The sequence below is a fragment of the Crinia signifera genome, chromosome 19 (genome assembly GCF_055691185.1).
Source record: "Crinia signifera chromosome 19, ASM5569118v1, whole genome shotgun sequence".
In the NCBI taxonomy this organism is placed as follows: domain Eukaryota; kingdom Metazoa; phylum Chordata; class Amphibia; order Anura; family Myobatrachidae; genus Crinia; species Crinia signifera.
Genome location: NC_139226.1, coordinates 116,184,746 through 116,207,562, shown reverse-complemented (window position 1 = coordinate 116,207,562; position 22,817 = coordinate 116,184,746). Strand labels below are relative to the sequence as shown.

The window sequence follows — 22,817 nt, the reverse complement described above, 5'->3', positions numbered from 1 at the left end:
GATTAGCGATCAACTCTGAATCAGACCTGTGTTTATACAAATACCGCTAAATGAGGCCCATGTTTTATATTGTCTGTGGTTTATGCTTGTGTGAAACATAAATCATATATTGTACTTAAAGAAAATACACATACATTACATTGCACAAACACAGTACATTACCAGAACAGTTTAGCCCAACACTCCTCATTACGATGACCTTAAGGATAATCAAGTTCATCTGCACTCTGTTCTGCAACTGTTACTTTAATCAATGAGTGCAGAAGTCTACACTGTTCATGTGACAGTTGGCTGTTTGTCCACATGAAAGCGTCATGGCGTCAGAAGTAGACAGGCACGTGTAACAGAGGATACATTGTGTCCTAGGGAGACACTAGCATATTCTGGTTTTATCAAGCAGCCATTCTAGTATTTCAAGTGTTCTGATTGGTTGCCAAGTGTCAGAACTGCAATTTCATGGCAAACCTTTTTCCAACCATTAACGGAAGTACAGTACAGTCCGTGTAGCAAATTACCTGCAGGGAGGAAAATGTTTGCATACTGTACATCAATACAATGCATGTATTCATGGAAAACTGCAGAATAATACATTTTCATTCTGTCCAATGATAGAATATGTTGTTTCTATAAGATCATAAGTTTGAACACAGAACTGTCCAATCTGATGTCTATCCAATTTCCCTTGAAATCCAGAACATCCCTGATCATGCCCACACACAGAACGATTGAGTGAAACGATCAGACGGTAGAGGGGTCGTGTATCAACTATATATTTTTTGTCTTTTTTGTATACACTGGGATAGAGGTGGTGGGGGTTAGAGGTGCCACTGCCTGGAGCCAGATCTGTGGCCGGGGGCAGGGGGAGGGGAGCGGGAGATGCCTTGGCCGGGAGCAGGACAAAGCTGCAACCGGTGATCACTATGCTTTCAATTAGTTTTATATTTAGACAATGAAAGTAACCCCTGATTGGTTAGTATATGACTAATATACAACTGAGGGGTTAAACAGGACTCCTATGTATCCAATGCTGGATTTAGAAGAAACAATGTTGTCCTGCTATTTTATTTTTGATAAGCAGCAAGTGAATATGATTCCTTGGGACAGGGCTAATGATTCTATTTGTGCCTTACAAAAACAAATCCTTTATCTTCTTGCTAAAATAGCCTTAATCCCAAGTATTTACTGTAGGACTATTTTGGGCTATACTGTCTCATAGCACCCCCGCCCCATTAGCTTTCCACCGATAAAGCCTTCCCAGCAGATTCTGCCACATCACTTTGAGGAGACAACTTATTCCTCGAAGTATCACACTATCAAGTCATGGAGGACAGGTCAGTGCCCCACGCCTACCCCATGACTGCAGAATATGAGTTTGCTAACCCAACGAAGATATTTGATCAGAACTTTGGAGAAGGTAAGTGACATCAATATTTATTTACAGTTACTTATATAGCGCAGCAGATTCCGTTGCACTTTACAATTGGATTCAGTGATAAGACAAACTAGGTGACATAGAGGAGGGAGGGCCCTGCTCGTAGGCTTACAATCTATAGGGAGAAAGGAAGAATATACAAGGATATACACTATCTATAGTATAGCAGCCCCAGCAATTTATAAAGAACACTGGTCCTGATGGGATGTAATTAGAATGAAAACTTTTGAAGGTTCTGTGGGCGCTTCAGGAATTCGATAGGCTTGCCTGAAGTGGTGAGTTTTCAGGGAACGCTTAACAGTTTGGAGGCTAGTAGAGTCTTATGGTTCATGGGAGGGCATTTTATAGGGAGGGTGCTGCCCAATGAAAGTCCTGCAATTGTGAATGAGATCTGGTAATGAGTGTGGATGAGAGACGCAGATCTTGTGAAGAACCGAGAGATCGAGATAGGAGATATTTCGAGATAAGTGAAGAGATATATGTTGGTGTAGCTTGGTTAATAACTTTATATGTGAGTAGAAGTATTTTATATTGAATGCGGTAGAATATGGGCAACCAATGGAGGGACAGATGATGAGCGTCTTGCAAGGAAGATCAGCCTAGCAGCTGTATTCAAAATGGATTGTAGCGGTGAGAGTCTTTTCTTGGGAAGACCGGTAAGGAGACTATTGCAATAGTAAATGCAGGAGATAAGGAGTACATGGATTAGAGTTTTTGCAGTGTCCTGTGTAAGATAGATTTATACTAAATTATACAAATTATACTAAAAACCAAAGGAGTTGATTCGTTTACCAAGAGATGAGGTATAGATTGAGAAAAGCAGAGGACCTAAGACTGAGCCTTGTGGTACTCCAACTGATAGAGGTAGGGAAGAGGAGGTGTAATCAGTGAAGCGAACAGTGAAAGAACGATTAGATAGGAAGAGAATCAAGAAAGGGCTGTGTTCTGAAGACCTAGGGATTGTAGTGTTTATATGAGAAGACAGTGGTCAACCATATTAAAGGCAGCAGAGAGAACTAAAAGAATAAGGAGTGAGTAATGGCCTTTAGATTTAGCAGTGGCCAAATCATTAACTACCTTGGTCAGTGCTGTCCCTGTGGAATGTTGCAACCGAAATCTTGACTAAAGTGGGTCGAATGAGTTGTGAGAGTTAAGAAAGTGTGTGAGGCGAGTGTAGACAAGTCTCTCAAGTAGCTTAGAGGTGCATGGAAGCTGAGAGATAGGACGTGGAGGTAGTGGAGTAGGAGGAGAAGAGTAGTGTTACTTCACCTTCACTTGTCGGATCAAATGAAGACAGGCTTCCAGAGGGTAAATCAGAGCAGAACAGGTCACTGGATGGGTTAGAGCTTACCATTTCATCTCGGATTTTCTCAATCTTGTCCTTGAAGTAGGAAGCAAGTTCTTGTACACTGATAGTGGCTGGTGGGGACTATCAGTGTACAGTGTCATGGGCTCTCTCTAAAGTCTGGTTTAGGTGGGATACAGCAGTCTCAGGAGAAGTAAATGTATAAATTGGTGAGCACATTTGTTGCTGGTGGAGATGTCAGAAGATAAGAAGTGTGGGAGCCTGGCAGCAAAATCTTCCAGAAATTGTTGTTTGGGAAGCCTAGGTGGGCAATAGATAGCAGCAACACGCAGAGAGAAGAGAGTGACAATACTAATAGAGTAAACTTCTAATTATGTGAATGTGAGTGATGGAACCAGTGGTAGGACTATGTATGTGCACAACTGGGACAGTAATATTCCAACCCCACCTCCTTTACTATTACCAGGCCTGGAGGTGTGAGTGAAGTGGAGACCACCGTGTGACAGTGCTGCAAGGGTGGTTGTGTCTTATTGTGTTATCCAAAATGCTCTGTTCCTGGACTTCCCTGGTAATGTATGATTGCCATCACCTGTGGGGAGCTAGGTAATTGATAAGAAAGGTGTTAACCACAGGTGATGGCAATCCTACGTTACCAGTGAAGTCCAGGAACAGAGCATTTTCTCCCTGAAGGAGAGGGTCAGGTAGGCAACCATGTGTTAAAGCCATAGGGTGACCAACTCATCCCTTTAATCCGGGACACATATTAATTACACAGGTTCTGCGGCTGGCTTTCACCTGGTTTTAAACTGCCGCACCTCAAGACTCCATTTCACCTGGTTTTAAACTGCCACAGAACCTGTGTAATTAATATGTGTCCCGGATTAAAGGGATGAGTTGGTCACCCAATAAAGCCAGGATGTTAAAGTTGTCAGAGATGAAGAGGTCGTGGATTGAGGTTAATTTGTTACAAACAGAGCATGCATTCAGTAGGGCACATTTTAGCGATTTGGAGGGTGATGGGAGAAATTTTATGTTATGAGGTTAGATCAGGGGTAGCCAACTTCAGTCCTCGAGACCTACCAACAGTTAATGTTTTCCAGATCTCCTCACAGAATCACAAGAGAAGTAATTAGCTCCACCTGTGGATCTTTGAAAAAGTGTCAGCGAGTAATGAGTGCACCTGTGCAGCAGCTAGGTTATATGGAAAATGTGAAATGTTGGTAGCTCTCGAGGCATACCTCCCAACGTTACCCTCTCCAGGAGGGACACATTGCTCTGCTCCTGCACTTCCCTGGTGATTGTCATCACCTGTGGTGGAAAACCTTTCTAATAAATTAACTAGTTCAAAGCAGATGAAGGTAATCATACATTAGGAGGGAAGTCCAGGAGCAGAGCATTGTGTCCCTCCTGGAGAGGGTCAAGTTGGTAGGTATGCTCGAGGTCTGGAGTTGGCTACCACTGGGTTAGATGGATTTCTATGTGGTTTTGAAACAGCAGAGTGTGAGTGTGGAAACTGGTTGGATTTGGTGGAATGTCTCCAGCTAATAAAAGCAGAAAAGTTAGATAATTGTTAGTGGATGTTTGTGCGTGTGTATTGCAATGGCTGTTTGTTAATGTCAGAGTACTTTTGGACAAGTGAGTAAAAAGCTCATGAATGTAAGTTGTAGGATGTGTAAAATTTAATGAGAACCCCATGTAATGAGAGAAGTAATAATAGTTTGATGAACATAGGCCCTTATTCAGATCTGATCGCAGTACAAATTTGTTCTCAAAATGGGCAAAACCATGTGCACTGCAGGTGGGGCAGATGTAACTTGTACAGAGAGAGTTAAATTTGGGTGGAGTGTGTTGAAACGGATATCTATATTGCAGTGTAAAAATAATGCAGCCAGTATTTACCCTGCACAGTAACAAAATAACTCACCAAAATCTAACTCTCTCTGCACATGGTCCATCTGCCCCACCTGCAGTGCACATGGTTTTGCCCATTTTGAGAACAAATTTGTGCTGCAAAATCTTGGAAAGAGATTATAGATTAGTTTTGTCAAATTTACCTTTCTTAATGTTGTTCAATGTTTGTTCAACTGTTAGTTTAACTGTTCAGAAAGATCATTTTGTTATTCCACACACAGGGGTCGATGTATGAAGCAGTGATAAGGGAGGAGAAGTGATAAAATACCTGGTACTTTATCACCGGCTAATCAGCTACTACCTGTCTCTTTTTAAACCCAGCCTGTTACTTAACAGTCAGGAGCTGATTGGCCGGTGATAAAGTACCAGGCACTTCATCACTTCTCCTACCTTATCACTTCTTCATACATCTACCACAATAAAGACGGAGAAGTGGGGGAGAAAAAAGGAAGTTCAGATTCGCACACAAGCAGTTTTGGTCCCTTCTTAATTTCTGGGACCTGTTCAGGCTGCCTATTATAGTTATTAGTCGGCGGGGGTGTTATCTGGGCAAATGGAGTACAATATGGAAGAGAGAAAGGGAAGAATTTGCACTGTGGATACACACCAGAAAACATGTTTAAAACTTAACCTTTTATTAATATTTTGTTCTAAAAGGAAAAAGGAAGGGGTACCTGGGATCTTTTAATATATAGGATCTCAGGTGATATTCCTCTTTGCCACCGTGACATTTGCAAGGGTTAAAATCAATTACATACATTACACACATAAATATAGTGAGATACTGACACAAAGAATGTCAAGGAACTGATAACCAACTGATCCACGCCCTTGTAAACTGATATATAACAGAAGTAAATGTATACAAAGTAACAGTCTTGTCTCAAATAAATGTATCAAGCCTAATAAATGTACAAATCAGGGGCTGAATTCCAAAAAGTTATCTAAAGGAATAAATCAAAGAATATATAGTAATTCCTTGATACAAAGAAACTACCTACTATCCAAATTAAGGGGGATATTTTGGTTCACTCTTTCTGACAAGTACCTTCTTAGATGGACAAAACCATGTGCACTGCAGGGGGGCAGATGTAAAATGTGCAGAGAGAGTTAGATTTGGGTGAGTTATTTTGTTTCTGTGCAGGGTAAATACTGGCTGCTTTATTTTTGCACTGCAATATAGATCTCACTTTGAAGTAAAACCCCACCCAAATCTAATTCTCTGCACAAGTTACATCTGCCCCACCTGCAGTGCACATGGTTTTGTCCATCTAAGAAGGAATTTGTCAGAAAGAGTGAATCAAAATAACCCCTTAAATCCCAGGAACCTCCAATATAGGGAAAATACAGAGTTATACCCCTTTCACACTGCAGCTCTTAACCAGTATATTGCTGATTTTTTAGCCTTTTAAAACGGTTAGAACTGCAGTGTGAAAGCACCAGTCTGCATTTACCGGTTACAAATAACCGGTATTTGCAAACAGGTAAAAAGCACGGTTCAGAGCCATTTTTATGCAGTGTGAACGGCTCTTTAGACTGCAGGATACAAGACATCTGACAGTTAACCTGTCCATTTTAAATCTGGGTGTTAGACAGTCATTAGGTCGACACATTAGGTCGACATGCATTTAGGTCGATGTGTCTTGGTCAACATGCAGGGTAGGTCAACAGGGTCATTAGGTCGACATGGTTTAGGTCGACAGGCAAAAGGTTGACATGGGGTTTTTTCTCTGTTTTTTTTTTCTCACCAGGACGTCGACACAATGTCGACATGGACACAGGTTAAAGTGCACTGCTCGCTACACACGCCATGCTTCAGGCTTGGTGCCTCGATACGCTCAGATGATTCAATCACATAACTCAGGGGTGGCCAACCGGTTAGAGGTAAAGAGCCGAAAAATATCGGTAGTCAAGCTAAAGAGCCGACATCATGCGCGCGCCGAAGGCGCATGTGCCAAAAAAAGGGGCGTAGTCTATTTTGACCCCTTGGGTGGGTGTGATACAAATATGCCTCCAATAGTGCAGTGCCATATATACATATGCCCCCCAATAGTGCCAGATACACATATGCCCCCCACACGGTGCCAGGTATGCCCCCACAGTGCCAAAAAGCTGGTATGCCCCCAAAGTGCCACAAACTGCTATGCCCCCACAGTGCCACAAACTGCTATGCCCCAACAGTGAAAATTTCCCAGCAGCAGCACTCACCGTTGTTGCTGCTGCTGCCGGGCGGGGAGAGGACAGTCTGGCGTCCCCCTGCAGTCCTGTGATGTCACCGAGGGGAGGAGAGCACAGCACACCGCGGGTCTCCTTCCCCCTCACTTCCCTGTGACTGGGCCGTCCACCAATCAAAGCTCGCTGGCCGGCTCCTGATTGGCTGCTGGCCCGCGAGCTCTGATTGGCGGATGGCCCAGTCACAAGAATGCACAGTAAGGGGTAGGAGAGATGCGCGATGCACACTCTCCTCCCCTCAGAAGGAGAAGGGATTCAGGGAACCGGTAGCAGGGGGGACTGGGACGGACGGTGGGCGGCGGGCAGCAGTGGGAGCAGGAGCCACACTTTACAAGGGGGAGAGCCGCATGAGGCTCAAGAGCCACGGGTTGGCCACCACTGACATAACTCCTCTGTTTTATTAGTATGTTCTGTGAATTTTGTTATACAGGGAATTTATTTATTTGCATCAATCACTGGTGTGTATCTTTATTCAAATATATCCTTTAATGAGTGCTGCCCAGCAGTGATTAGTTCATTTCATTGGATCTATATTTTTTGCTGTGCGGAAATTGATTTTATAATATCTGTGTTTTTTACACTTAAATATTTTTTGTGTATATTTTAATATCCACACAGTTTATAAATGAACATTATCACCGGTTATGATTTTGTTAATCTCTGAGTCAGCAGATTTTTATACTCATGCCAAGGGGTCCCTCCCTGCAGCGGGTGGGAACTAGTAGCTCTAGTTCCCATCTACTGCAGGGACCCCCGCCGATTACTTCGCATTTGCCAAACGGACCCCCACCGCACACTGCCCAAATGAGCATTGCTGCCGCTGACAGGAGGCGAGTAGACGGCTTGTGACTTTATATACAATATGACCACATTGCTTGCCTGTTAAAAATGCACCTATAATATCATGAAGGGCGGGCATATTAGCTGCCGCACACTGCTCGCTGCCCGGACTGCTGCGAGCTGCCAGGTACCAGGGAAGGGGGGTATATTACTGAATTACAGTTTTTGTACCTTTTAAAACGGGTTCAATGTGAAAGGGACAAAAACGGTAATTAACCAATAATATACCGTTTAAAACATGCAGTATGAAAGGGGTAAAACCTGCTCTGACCCGGTTTAAAGAAACGTTTAAAAAACCGGGTCAAAGCAGGTTTTGCAGTGTGAAAGCAGCATTAGATTTGGGTGTTTTATTGTTTCTGTGCAGGGTAAATACTGTTTGCTTTATTTTTACACTGCAATATAGATATCAGTTTGGTGTACAAACCCCACCCAAATCTAACTCTCTCTGCACATGTTACATCTGCCCCACCTGCATTGCACATGGTTTTGTCCATTAGAGAGTGATTGTACCTTTCCGAGTGAATCAGAATAAGCCCCTTAATGTCACCGCCAGTGAATTGATCTTTAATCCTAACACTGCTGGTATCTAGATCAGCCTATTATTATTATATACAATTCAGTATGAATGACATCACAGTATTCTATTCGCCACACTCCTTTACATTCTTTGTGTCAGTATCTCACTATGTGGGTTATTCAGGATAAAAATCGGCGCCCGCATCACACCCCCTTCCCCAGTGGAGCGAGTAGTGCTGGAGCCCCCCCCCCCTGCCTGGGGCGCTAAGTGGCCATATAATATATATCTATATATATATATATATTATAATATATATATATTATATTATAATATATATATGTGTATATATATATATATATTATAATATAAATATATATATATATATAATATATTATATTTTCTAATATATATATATGCAGAGGGATAGGGCGGCACTCAGAATAGTGCAAAAGAAACAATCTTGAATGATGCAAACAAAGTCCGGTGCCCTCCTGGATGCTTGCAGCAGTATGCTGGGAATGAATATGCAGATTTGTGGAAGGCGGCACTCGGAAATAACGACAATAGGCTCCTTGGTTGCCCAAGGAGCCTATTGTCGTTATTTCCGAGTGCCGCCTTCCACAAAGCTATATATATTATAATATATATATATTTATATATATTTATATAATATTAATAATAATAATAATATTTGCTGCATTTAAATTAATGCATTGGTGGCAGTGGGCAGAAATATTTAAACATTGGTGGTCAGTGTGTTTAGCTGGGCAGACAGCACTGCTGTGCTGTCTGCTCCGTGTTGGGCGGGGGACGGTGCGAGCCGGGTGTTTAGCCTGGCCGGGGAGCAGCAGCAGCAGCAGCAGCCGGTCGGCCAGAGGGAGTCTGATGATGAGCGCAGGGTGCGTAAGTATGACAGGCGAGGGGGCGGCGGGGCGGGGGGCAGCGGGGCGGTTAATTTGGTTAAGTGGTTAATCTTTCAGCCCGGCAGGCGTACACACATGGCAATGATGGATAAAAAACCATCCATCATCGCCTAGCGATGATGCGGGAGCGCGCATCATCGCTAGTGGGCAATCTCTGGGCCATACACACTAGGCATTTTTGAGCAGAAAATCGCTCAAAACGGCTGTTTTGAGTGATTTTCAGCTCAAAATTGTCAAGTGTGTATGGGCCTTATATATGACTTTCAACTTCTGCTATTAACAGATATGGGAAAGTGAGTAAATAAAAGGGAAAATTGTTATTGTTATTGTAAATTAGATATTACGATGATATAACTGCTTTCTTTGTGAGATTCTTATATTTACATTTTATTGAATAAAGTTTTTTTGTTTTTTTAAAAATCAACAAAATATTACTCAATTTAAATAAAACAATATTTTTAATCTAGACGTCATAATAGCAATGCACCAATTTATAAATGGTATTACCTAATGCCATTATCCAGTCTATGCTGATTGGCTCATTTGTACTGCTACAGACAACATTCCCACCTAGGAATTTCTCCATATGTGCATGTATCCATGTAATATATGCAGTCATACAGTATATCTGCTTCCCTATATGTATAACAAAGATCTGCTGCACATCTCCAGCATAGCGTTCCCATAGAATTCTGTGGGGCTGCAATATCCTATAAACATCAGACTTTGGAAAGGGTAACTTCTGGGCTTCTCACCAAAATGACTCATGGACATCTGAAGGATCCCTCATCTTTCCCAAGAGCTGTACCTATGCAATAGGACGCCTGGGTCATAAACTCGGAAATCAGGACTATTCTGGGACAACTCTACATCGGAAGAGGATAGAGATAAGGAGATAAGGAATAATGGGGCAGATGGATTAAGCCTTAACAAGAGGTAAATACAAGTGTGATACGAGAGATAAACGTCCAGCCAATCAGCTCCTTACTGACTTTTTCAAACACAGCCTGTAACATGGCAGTTAGCAGGTGATTGGCTGGACGTTTATCTCTCCCTATCACAATTGCATTTATCTCTTGTTAAGGCTTAATACATCTGCCCCACGGACCCATTCCGTAAGGTACATCATACTCTGTTCCTGGATTTCCTTGCCAGTGGCAGCTGCAGAGATGGAGCTGAGTCTCAAAGTCAAATAGGTGAACCATACCAACTGCCACCCCAAATGCTGACAGACATGGCCATCCGAGACTCACTGGCAGTTGGTGTTGGTCCCCTATTTAAATTTTAGACTATGCTGGAGCCACCACTGGGAAGGAAATCCAGGAACAGACTGTTCTGTGAACTGCATTGTACAGTTCCCGGGATCCGGCCGGCAGCGTGGTCACAGACAGATGCCCTCCTGCACCCAGATAAGAGTCGCCGCTCGATAGCTCACACCAACAATATCAATCCTGAGTTTCTTATATATATTTTTTTATAACAAATAGATTAAATTATCAGTCCCCATGTAAGGCCTTACTTTATATTGTATATTGTATTATCTGGACATATAACAATATTTAGCCAATTCCATGTCCTTTTTTGTCCGCATTATCACTCCCATTTCAGGGAAATAGATCAGGTTTTGCTATGAATTTTAAGCAGAATGCTGTATGCATAAATCGGATAAAGAGTGCCTGCATGCTTGGCTATTAGTAATGACTGTGTCAATTTGGGGGGCGTGGCATAGCGGCAAGGGGGCATGGCCTATACTCGTGACCCTCCGCAAGGCCACGCCCCATTTTCGCCGCTGTGGGGGCATGGCTAGTGGCTCTGTGAGCTGCTAGCCATGCCCCCAGCCCCTGTGACTGCAGGAATAGACGCAGTGCGCATGCGTCTATTCACGGGTGACAGGGGAAACTCCCAACTGCCCCCCCCCTTGCCGTGGGACACTGTCCCCCCAAAAAACTGGACAGTCCTATGAAAAGCGGGACAGTCGGGAGGCATGCATTAGCAATGGGGCAGATGGAGCTGCAGCTCCAGGCCTGTGCATAAAAATAGTCCCATCATGATGGCAGCATGATTATCACCACAAGGCCACATGCTTGGCCATAAATCATAAGTATTACAATTGCATTTCTATTGTACTGTTATATATGTGTAGTGAGACACTGGGGTTTATACATAGTTTATGCGTTCTACATGCCTACATGGCATTGACCTCACCTCCTGCATTTCTGTTGCACTGTGTGTACTGTTATATGTGTAGGGAGACACTGGGGTTTATATACAGTGTATGGTTCTACATGCCTACATGGCATTGACCTCACCTCCTGCATTTCTCATAACAGGCCCTTGAATATTTTGCGTCAGGGCCGGCGCTACCCACTCAGCAGCTCCTGCAACGCAGGGAGGCGCCATGCTGAAAAGGCGCTGTCTCCCTACCTGCTCTGCTACAGCTGCCTCAGCCCTCACTGTCACTGCCTCCTGCACGCCACCCGCAGCGACTGTCTGACAGCGGGCGGCAGTATGGAGAAGCTGAGCAGCTCCCTGCACCGCGCACACACTGTCCTCCTCCTGCGACCTGCCCCCTCTTCCTCATGGACACTTGCGCTGAGGCATGTAGCGCTGTCTGTGAATGCCTGGATGACATGTCCGGATCCGCCCCCTACCCATTGCTCCCTGCGCCTGTCAGCTGTCAAACAAATGACGCCTCCCCTTCGGGATGCGGTCATCTATTAGAATGAACTTAGGTCTACAGTCATTAGGTCTACCCCACTAGGTCGACTGGCAGGAAGGTCGACCTGACTTAAGGTCGACATGGGCCAAGGTCGACATGACTTAAGGTCGAATTTGCATAAAGGTCGACATGAGGAAGGTCGACTGGTCATAAGGTCGACATGGGTTTTTCACTGTTTTTTGAGCCGACATGTGCCGACAGGCGGTATTTCATGCCCTACCATCCACTAGGGCGTGGTGGGAGAATAAAATAGTGTGCCGAGCGCAGCGAGGCACCGTGCCCGAAGCATTGCGAGCGAAGCGAGCGATGCGAGGGTCCGATTCTCATTGCCAACTGTGTCCATGTCGACTGTGTCGACATTCGGATAAAAAAAAACAGTGAAAAACCCATGTCGACCTTATGACCAGTCGACCTTCCTCATGTCGACCTTTATGCAAATTCGACCTTAAGTCATGTCGACCTTGGCCCATGTCGACCTTAAGTCAGGTCGACCTTCCTGCCAGTCGACCTAGTGGGGTAGACCTAATGACTGTAGACCTAAATGCAGTCTGACGAATGATCCCATTCCCTCCCCTTCCTTCCCTCTTCTCAGTGTGCTGTGCCAGTGCTACTGCCAGTCCTCAACACTCCGCCCCCTCTATCTCCTCCCCTCTTTTTCCATCTCCTCCTTCTCTCCCCTCCTTTCCCCCTCAGACACGAGTGCTGCACATACTTTTTGTACTGCTTTCGGATCGCATCGCACACACATTGCATGTATGCCGTGCGATGCGATCTAGCCCATAACATATGCGATTCTCACAGCGTGTATGGACACCTTTAGTGCCTGCAACATTTTGCAGACACAGCACTGAGATGGTGTATGCATACATGTACATGCACCCGAGATCCTCCATTGGATCGCATGTTGCATACACTCCCACAATCGGGCTGCAGCTTGTTGCAATGGCAATGTGAAAGGGCGCAAAATGTATGGTTTGCAGTAGGGCGCCAGACACCCTAGCACCGGCCCTGTTTTGCGTTCCCGGTCCACAAGGCCCTTTATCCGGCCCTGGTCAGCAATATACAGGAAGTCTGCGTCCAACAGCTTTCTGTGAACGCCCCCACTCTGCCCCCATATGCATCAGCGTGTCAAACATAAGGAAGTACCGCAAGCAATTGTCACACTGTATGATCTGCCAGATAAATAAGTATCACACCAATGTGACAGACCCTGCAATGGTAACATTATTATCCCCAGTACTGGATGATGGATGTCCCAATGTGTCAGCATAGATTAATCTAGGCTCTCACGAGCAGGGCCCTCTTCCCTCACATGCTTTTCCTCCTCTTACTTAACCATCTTTGATGGCACCAAGTCCTGCAGTTTTCTGTCACCCTAGTACTAATCCCAGTGTCCTCTGCTGATGCAGCTATGGTTATATACCCAGTCCTCTATTGTGTTCAACTGTAATGGGGCCTACACACGGGGTGATCTAGTGATCTCACTAGATCGCTTAGAAAATGCCCTTATGGCTTCATGTATAAGGGCCATAGCGATAGTTCACATGCAACGCTATCGCTTAGCGCTTAATATCCAGCATGCTGAATAAATCTAGTGAGCTCAGGGCCAGTGTTCTCTGGTGAGAAGACAGACCGCTGTGCAGCAAAATCTTTGTATGCCCCTTAAGTCACTGTTTTGCTTTGCTATTGGTTTATATACTCTATAATTGGGCGCTGGAGACCCCTTGTGGCCCCATATTATTATTATTATTAATAATAATAATAATAATAATAATAAAACATTTAAATTGAGTTTCTTTGTGATAGGATCCATGATTTCATATGACTTTCCTGTAAGGTATTTTATTATATGGAAAACTAATATCGTTTTTACCTGGTAACTGCTCCCACAGAGAGGGTATAAATAGCTACCCAGCTGCTCTGTATCTGATTGTCTGCTGGCATGGGCAGCGTTAGGGCAGTGACATTTCGATCAGATGACTTTGCATTCTTTAAATATATCACACACGGACCACAACTGACATGGGAGCAGCCCCCTGTCTGTATCCTGTAATGGCATCAGCGTATCCAACTGTAGACTTCATGTAGATTTCTGTCATAAAATGTGATCTATTATTTCAGTCACAACAATAGACAGACACAGGGCCTCATTCAGAGAAGGGGCCAAATCTAATGCCATCCGAGTTTGGTGGCCGTACGTAGCTGCCATGCAAATATTTGAGATGAGCGGTATGGATTCCACAAACACAGCCGGCTTGATGGCCTGCGAGTTTCTAGCTTTGTTCGGAAACCCGTGCACGACGCAAATGAGGCAATCTGGCGTTGGATTCTTGCGAGAGTCTATAAAGGCTCCGTGTCCCGAGAATTCGGTGCCATTTCACAGTCACGCTTCCACAAGCTGCGCACAGCTCTGCAGTTCAGGGGTCTGGGCGTTGTGCAGAGGGGTGTTGTGCTTGCAGAGGGGTGTTGTGCAGAGTAGTGCAGTGCAGTGTAGAGGGGTGCCGTGCTTGTGCAGCGCAGAGGGGTTTGTGCTGTGCAGAGGGGTGTTGTGTAGTCCAGAGGGGTTTGTGCAGTACAGAGGGGTTTGTGCTGTGCAGAGGGGTTTGTGCTGTGCAGAGGGGTGTTGTGCAGCGCAGAGGGGTGTTGTGCAGCGCAGAGGGGTGTTGTGCCGTGCAGAGGGGGTGTTGTGCAGTACAGAGGGGTTTGTGCTGTGCAGAGAGGTTACTTACTTTGTGCAGTACAGAGGGGTTTGTGCTGTGCAGAGGGGTGTTGTGCAGCGCAGAGGGGTTTGTGCTGTACAGAGGGGTGGTGTGCAGTGCAGAGGGGTGTTGTGCAGTACAGAGGGGTGTTGTGCAGTGCAGAGGGGTTTGTGCTGTGCAGAGAGGTTACTTACTTTGTGCAGTACAGAGGGGGTTAGTGCTGTGCAGAGGGGTTAGTGCTATGCAGAGGGGTTAGTGCATTACAGAGGGCGTTAGTGCTGTGCAGAGGGGTTTGTGCTGTGCAGAGGGGTTTGTACAGGGGTTTGTGAAGTGCAGAGGGGTTTGTGCTGGGTTATATACTTATATATTGTACTGGTCGTGTGTTAGGCAGGCTGTCAGTCAGTGTAGTGGGGTACAGTACACAGGCGTCAGTGTAGTGGGGTACAGTACCAATATATTTTTTATCTTTGTCTACTGGGGGCTTTAGGTGAAAGTTCTTTGTGTATTTAAGCTGCACTGGTGTTTTATCTGTGCAATTTTATTTGAACACCTTTCACAATTTCCTTGTCTTTAATTGTGGCAGTTTATTTTAAATATGAATTGAAAAACAGTTTTGCATCCCCTATGCTGGGAGCATGTGCCAGAAGAGCAAGGTGGGCAATTTGGCACTGGGGGGAGAGACACTCATGGAATACAAGAGTATTACAGGTCTACTGAGAAGCTGGAGCTGCCAGTGAGAAAAAAAAAACAGCGTGGGGTCCCCCCCACAGCTGTAACCAGCACCAGGCTGAAAGAGCCGGGCCGGTAATTAAAAATCAGGGAACCCGACAAATAGGAGTTTTTAACAACCAGCTCCAGGTCCGGGGCTGGTTCCAAAAATACGGGGGACAAAATTAGTAGGGGTCCCCCGTATTGTAAGAACCAGCCCCAGGCACAACCAGCAGGGTAATGCCACAGCCGAGGGGGAGACTTTTTATACAAGTCCCCCCCCGGCCAAAGCATTCATCCCTACCGACCAGTCAGCCTGGCCAGGGGCCCTGGGGAAGTGGGGACCCCCCCAATAAAGGGGTCCCCCCCTCCAGGACTTACCTGACCAGGCTGAAGCCTGGTGCTGTCCCCGGTGGCCCTGTGCGGTGGCCACCGGGCTGATCATTGTGTAAAAAAATAGATGAAAAACTTATTGTTTTAAACTGTGGAACTATGAGTCCCAGCAAGCCGCCCCCGAAAGCTGGGACTTGGAGAACCACAAGTCCCAGCCTGCGGGGCATTAAAGGGCCCGCTGGGTCTTGTAGTTCCACAGTAAAAAAAATAGATAAATAAATACACACTGACACATTATAAAAATAAAAGTTTAATACATACATTACACAAACACACTGATACTTACCTATCTTGAGCCCTTAGTTGGTAGGTCCCAGGGTCCGGTCCGGTGCCTTGGTTCCGGGGCCTTGGTTCTGGGGCTGGTCCGGGTCCAGGGCTCCAGGGCTGAAGAGTCCGGGGTCCTGGATCCGTAGTAATCCAAAGGGGTACCTGGAGAAAGAAATCCTACTCACCTGTCCTCTGGCGTCCACCCCGGCATCTTCACTTCAAGACGCGCTGCTCCCAGCTGCTGGTACCCGCTCTGCTCCGCTGTATACTAGAAAACGCAGAGATCCTTCTTCCTCTGCGTCTCTGCTCAGAATGAATTCTGGCCAATCAGGAGCCGAGAAAGTCGGCTCCTGATTGGCCAGAAATCATTCTGAGCAGAGACGCCGAGGAAGAAGGATCTCTGCGTCTCTAGTATACAGCGGAGCAGAGCGGGTACCAGCAGCCGGGAGCAGCGCGTCTTGAAGTGAAGATGTCGGGGTGGTCGCCACAGGAGCAGGTGAGTAGGATTTCCTTCCCCAGGTACCCCTTTGGATTACTATGGATCCAGGACCCCGGACTCTTCAGCCCTGGAGCCCCGGACCCGGACCAGCCCCGGAACCAAGGCCCCGGAACCAAGCCACCGGACCCTGGGACCTACCTACGGGCTCAAGATAGGTAAGTATCAGTGTGTTTGTGTAATGTATGTTTTAAACTTTTATTTTTATAATGTCTCAGTGTGTATTTATTTATCTATTTTTTTTACTGTGGAGCTACAAGACCCAGCGGGCCCTTTAATGCCCCGCAGGCTGGGACTTGTGGTTCTCCAAGTCCCAGCTTGCGGGGGAGGCTTGCTGGGACTCATAGTTCCACAGTTTAAAACAATAGGTTTTTTCATCTATTTTTTTACACAATGATCAGCCCGGTGGCCACCGCACAGGGCCACCGGGGACAGCACCAGGCTTCAGCCTGGTCAGGTAAGTCCTGGAGGGGGGGACCCCTTTATCGGGGGGGTCCCCACTCCCCCAGGACCCCTGGCCAGGCTGACTGGTCGGTAGGGTTAATGCTTTGGCCGCGGGACCTTATATAATAAGTGTCCCCCGGCTGTGGCATTACCCTGCTGGCTGGTTGTGCCTGGGGCTGGTTCTTAAAATACGGGGGACCCCTACTCATTTTGAGCCTGGGGCTGGTTTTAAAAAATCAGCGAAGCCCTATTTGTCGGGTTTCCTGATTTTTTAATGCCAGCCCCGGCTCTTTCAGCCTGGTGCTGGTTACGGCAGTGGGGGTGGGACCCCACGCCGATTTTATTTTTAACTAAATACCGTTTCAGAGGCATTCCCACTGCCTCAAAAACGGTAGTTAACCGTGTAGGACTCTGCTTTTAAAACAGGTTGAAATACCGGTTATCTTTAACCGGTATTTCAACTCTGGCACTTTCCCACTGCAGCCTTAAACGGTAAATTGCGCTGAAAAATCGGCAATTTACCGTTTTAGACCTTCAGTGGGAAAGGGGCATTATTCATCAGTGGTGTCCAGCAGTACATACAGTATATGACAATCACTGTGTTATTAACTAGGCAGGATTGATCAACAATACTTTATTTCCTTTTTATGTGCTTTCTGACACAATTTAACAGACTAATAACAATGGACATCAATCACAAGTGGTTTGTATAAAAATGAATTCAAAACACAACATAAAAAAAAGGATCCGATACGATTTGCCAGCGGTCGGGATCCCGGCGGTCGGAATCCCGACACTGGAATCCCGACCGCCGAAATCCCGACAAGGGGGGGACATGGGTCGCCCCCCCTTGCGGGCTCGCTGCGCTCGCCACGCAGCGGGCCCGGTGCCTCGCTACGCTCGGCACGCTATTTTATTCTCCCTCTATGGGTGTCGTGGACACCCACGGAGGGAGAAAGTTTCGGGATTTCGGCGGTCGGGATTCCAGTGTCGGGATTCCGACCGCCGGGATCCCGACCGCCGGCAAATTAACTGCATCCCAAAAAAAATAAGAAGACAATACTGTATGTGCAACATCTTTAAAACCTGTTATTTTAATCAATGTTCTTGATTTTATTTTTCTATTTGTTTATTACAGCATAATGCACTTTAACAGATTTAACTGTTACTACTGTATGTTGGCTAATCTTTTGCATAATTATATGATGTAATGCAGCCCAATCAAGGGCCTTATTCTGGTTCAGACGGCCAAACGTATGTACGTTCCGTATCACCGTACGTTTCCCGTACGCGGACGGTGAGTGAAAGTCCACCCACAAAACATCCGCATACGGACGGCCACAAACACCGACAAAGGGGAGTGGCGTACACTTGAGCGTACTCCACCGTACACGGACGGATATCCTCCTAGACACCGATAACTGGCGTACAAAATAGCGTACGCCACCGTATACGGACGTCTTTCATCCGTTTTCACACCGACATCTTAAGGCTATCTGAGCGTTCGCCACCTTGTACGGATGGGTCTCGCCTGTTTTCAATGGAAAACTCAGCGTATGTCACCGATCGTGAGAGTTAGCATACGTCCGTGCACACTGGCATACCCTTCACATATATGGCCCTGCTAATCTAGCCTTTCAACTATGATTAAGCCAATTAACCCCTTCCCGACGAGGCCTTTTTTGTTAATTTTTTTTTTTTTTTCCTCCTCGCGTTCAAATAAGCGTAACTTTTTTAATTTTCCGGCTATATAGACACATGAGGGCTTTTTTTTTGCGGGACAAGTTGTACTTTTTAATGGTACCATTTACTATACCGTATAATATTCTGGGGAATCAGGAAATAATTCAATGTGGGGTAAAAAAGAAAAAAAACGCAATTCCACAATTTTGCGCTGGTTACGTTTTTTTTGGAGTTCATAGTTCGTTTAAAATGATGGGTTATCTTTATTCTATGGGTCGTTACGATTCCGGTGATACCAAACTTATATAGTTTTCGTTATGTTTTACCACTAAAAAAAAAATAGAAACTTTTACGGTTTTTCTAATTTGCGTCGCGTCGCCATGTTCTGCGGCTTATAACTTTTTTATTTTTTCACCTACGGACCTGGGTGAGGGCTCATTTTTTGCGGGCTGAAGTGTACTTTTTAATTAATACCATTATGGGATATGGGCGACTTTCTGATCTCTTTTAGTTATTTTTTTTTGGGTAGGCGATGCGACCAAAAAACGTAGTTTTGGCGTTGGGAATTATTTTCCGTTTACGCCTTTAACCGTGCGGGATAACTAATGTAATATTTTAATAGATCGGACTTTTAGGAACGCGGCAATACCAAATATGTTTATTTTTTTATTTTTTATTTATTTTTATTTGTGAAATGGGAAAAGGGGGGTGATTTGAACTTTTAATATTTTTTTTTTTTTTTTTTATTTTTAAACTTATTTTTTTTTTTTTTTTTACTTTTACTACAAGGCCCCCTAGTGTACTTGACCACTAGGGGGCGCGATCGCCTGTACTAGGTTCAGCCATAGAGCTCTATGGCTGAACATAGTGATTTTCAGCACTTCCTATTACATCCTGCCTCAGGCAGGATGTAATAGGTATGCTGACACGGCCAGCACAGGGGTCTACATTAGACCCCTGGCTGCCATGGCAACCGATCGGCAGCCTCCGATCTCGCCGCGGGGGGCCCCGATCGGCGCCGGAGGGGGGCGCCCCCCCTCTGATCAGCTATTTAAGCACTGCGGGCGCTTTGCCCGCGGTGCTTAAAGGGTTAAACGGCCACGATCGGCGAACTCGCCGCTCGTGGCCGTGAGAGCAGGTACCTGGCTGTAATATACAGCCATTACCTGCTCTCTTTCAAGCCAGCTCACTCCGTGAGCTGGCTTGATTCCCCCGCAACCGACATATGACGTAAATGTACGTCATATGTCGGGAAGGGGTTAAATTAATTATTCTAATTGTTCATCAATTATTGTTTTCTATTACCTCAATTGTCTACCTTAATAAACAGCCTAATAAAAATAAATTTTAACTAAATAGTGGCCATGGCCTTAAAACATTGCTGAAACATCCTTGTAGCTGTTAGATGTGGTTTATGTATTTTTATCATAATTAAAAAAACGATGTTTGAGTGAAAAGGTTGAGACATGTCGACTTGTGTAGATTGAGTGTGCTGCTGTTTAAAGTATATGAAAACACTTACTGAATGTGTGTAAATGGTTATAAACTAACTACCTTGACATATATAAGCAGGTCTTAAAATGAATCTTAGCTAAAATGAAACCAACCTTTACATGTAGAGAAGTGTAGAAAGATAAGCTTACAATGTGTTTGAGTGCTGTGTGTGGCTTGCAGGTAGTGAAATAATGGTTTGGACTTAATAGGCTGCAGCATTGCTTATTACATTCAGGTGTATGTGTTTGACCAGTAATCAGCGTTAATTAGCAGACCCAGGCGTCCGCTCTCATGCGGTATCTGTAGGGGTGGTCTGGAGGTGGCGGTGGCGGGCGCCTGTTTTGTGTCCGAAATGCACGGTGCTTTCGCCGATCGAGCGGTAGTAGCACCGTACATTTTTTGTGCACACCCCCGTGTAAGCCCATGTTTACGCCCAGTTTCCCTCATTATTTCGGCCGCTCCCCTCAACACGCCCATATGCCGCCCACAATGACCGTACTCTTGCGGACAGGTTTTTTCGCACGGAAAGACCCGCCCGTAAGCGTTGTGGAGTCGCCGCGCCTGCGCATTGCGGAAGGTACGCATGCGCAGATGAAAAAAAACCCGGAACGTACGCTTACGGCCCAGCCGCCCGAACCAGAATAAACCCCCATGTTCCCAGCATAGGGGATGCAAAACTTTTTTTCAGAGCAATTCATGTTTAAAATAAACTGCCACAAGTAAAGACAATAAACAGAAGTGTTTAAAATACTGCACTTAAAGAACAGAGTGTAATGCATTGTTTACTGAACTTACTGTAGCATTCAGTAAAGAGTTTGTTGGACATTAGAAGAGACAGGGGCACACTATTCTATTAAGGGCAAACAAAAGGGATTTACCCTGATTTTTTGCCCCAAGTTTTTTTTCTTGGTCACTTCAAGTAAAGAGCATCCTCTCCAAACAAAAAAAACCCATCAACTTTCAGGTGAAACTACACAATATTCACGATTGTGACCATGAAAACAGGTCAGTTATCAGGGATTTTTTTTTCCCGCCAAAGCCAGTAACTTTGCACTAGGACAAGCTCGTACTCTCTTTTACTATGCTACAGTATATTAATGAACCATTCTGAGGCGTCCTGACATAATTTTAACTAGATTGGAGCTTCTTCATACGTTTCGTTATTTTCATCTAAAAAGCGAAACTTTAGGCGTCTTGCCGGAACAGACGATATTGGGGGGTATTCAATCTAGGATCACGGCTGTCGATCCCTGCCGGCAGCCGTGATCCTGGCCCTGGTGACTTCTTATTCAGGTCAAGTCACAACTTTTCCACACTAGCCGATTTTGAATTTCTCAATTTCAAATTTATCACTCCGCCCTAATATATATATATATATCCATTGATTTTGCACTATCTAAGGGTAAGATCAACCTCTGGGGCAGCTGGGCACACCCACTTTAAAGTTTAGCCACACCCATAAACAAGGGAGCGAATCACTTAATTTCCCGGTGGCCCCTCTATGTCCCAGGCCAACACTGGCTGGCTCTGCAGTAGCAATATTGTCTGCAGGCACAATGCTAGTAACCACATCCTGGTGCCATTGTACATTTTTGTTGGCAGAGCCCTGCACTCTGTACACCAGCACCGCTTGCACACCCCTAGTTACAGTCCTGTAATAACTTTTGCTCAGTGTAAAAATCATTTGATGCTTAGCTAGATGTTAGATGTTATGATGGGTTTTGGACATTTTCCCTCCATTGCAAATGGATGTGCAGCCGTACACATCTATCCGTACAGCGAGCACATTAAGGCAAAAGGCAGGATTTCACTGGAGTGGGGGGGCGGCGGCTTAACTGATTGCTAGCTGCTGCAAATTCGTGGCTGTCCGAACACATAATTTCTTTTAATATATATTATCTGACTCTAAATACACTTTCTCTTCCTTCTTCATCCGCAGGTATAGCACCAGAGGATCTCCTCTGCCCCACGTTGTATCATGGCTATTACGTCAGACCCAGGAGGAACAAATCTGATGACAGAGGTTACTCTGAGATCAGTTGCGATGAGCAGACGTTCCAGGTCTTCCTGGATGTGAGCCACTTTCTTCCTGATGAGATCGGTGTCCGTACTATTGACAACCTGCTAGAGGTCACTGCCCAGCATCCGCAGAAAATTGATAGGCATGGCTTCATCACTAGGACCTTTACTAGGACATACGTTCTACCCCTGGATGTAGACCCTCTTCTGGTGAAAGCTTCATTGTCTCATGATGGGATCCTGAGTGTTAAAGCTCCAAAAAAAGGACTAGACCTAAAGGAAGTTATAAATATAGTGAATATAGAAATAAACAAGTCGCCAGAATCTGGAGAGAGTACGTCGGCTACGCTACATGCATAACGATGTGAGGTGTATGTGCTAAATATGACCTTTCCTTGTTCTTCAGCCAAGTTGATCAAATAAAGTCGTTCTGCTTTGAAGTGTATCTGTAATAACATCTGATTTGTATTCTCCAATAGTTACATGTCACCATAGCAAGCCTGATCATCTTTTCAGCCTTTCACAGCTCAGTTTTCAAGTAAGCCATATACAGGTTGAGTATCCCTTCATCGAAATGCTCGGGACCACAATTATTTTGGAGAAGGCATTTTTTGGGATTTTGGAATATATTTTTCTTTCCATACTTACCTGGTGCCCCTGATGGTGCCCTGATGCCCCAATGTCCACAGTATTCCCCGGTGTCCACGGTGGCCTTCAGGATCCACTTCAATGCC

General features: G+C 45.2%; 1 protein-coding gene across 1 annotated transcript; it reads left to right on the top strand.

Moving 5' to 3' along the window:
* The first annotated feature begins 1,353 nt into the window (after positions 1-1,353).
* HSPB2 (heat shock protein family B (small) member 2) lies at positions 1,354-22,443 on the top strand. Its single transcript, XM_083161553.1, has 2 exons — positions 1,354-1,414; positions 22,004-22,443. Exons 1-2 carry the CDS (start codon positions 1,354-1,356, stop codon positions 22,441-22,443), a joined length of 501 nt encoding a protein of 166 aa, XP_083017679.1.
* Positions 22,444-22,817: the final 374 nt, after the last annotated feature.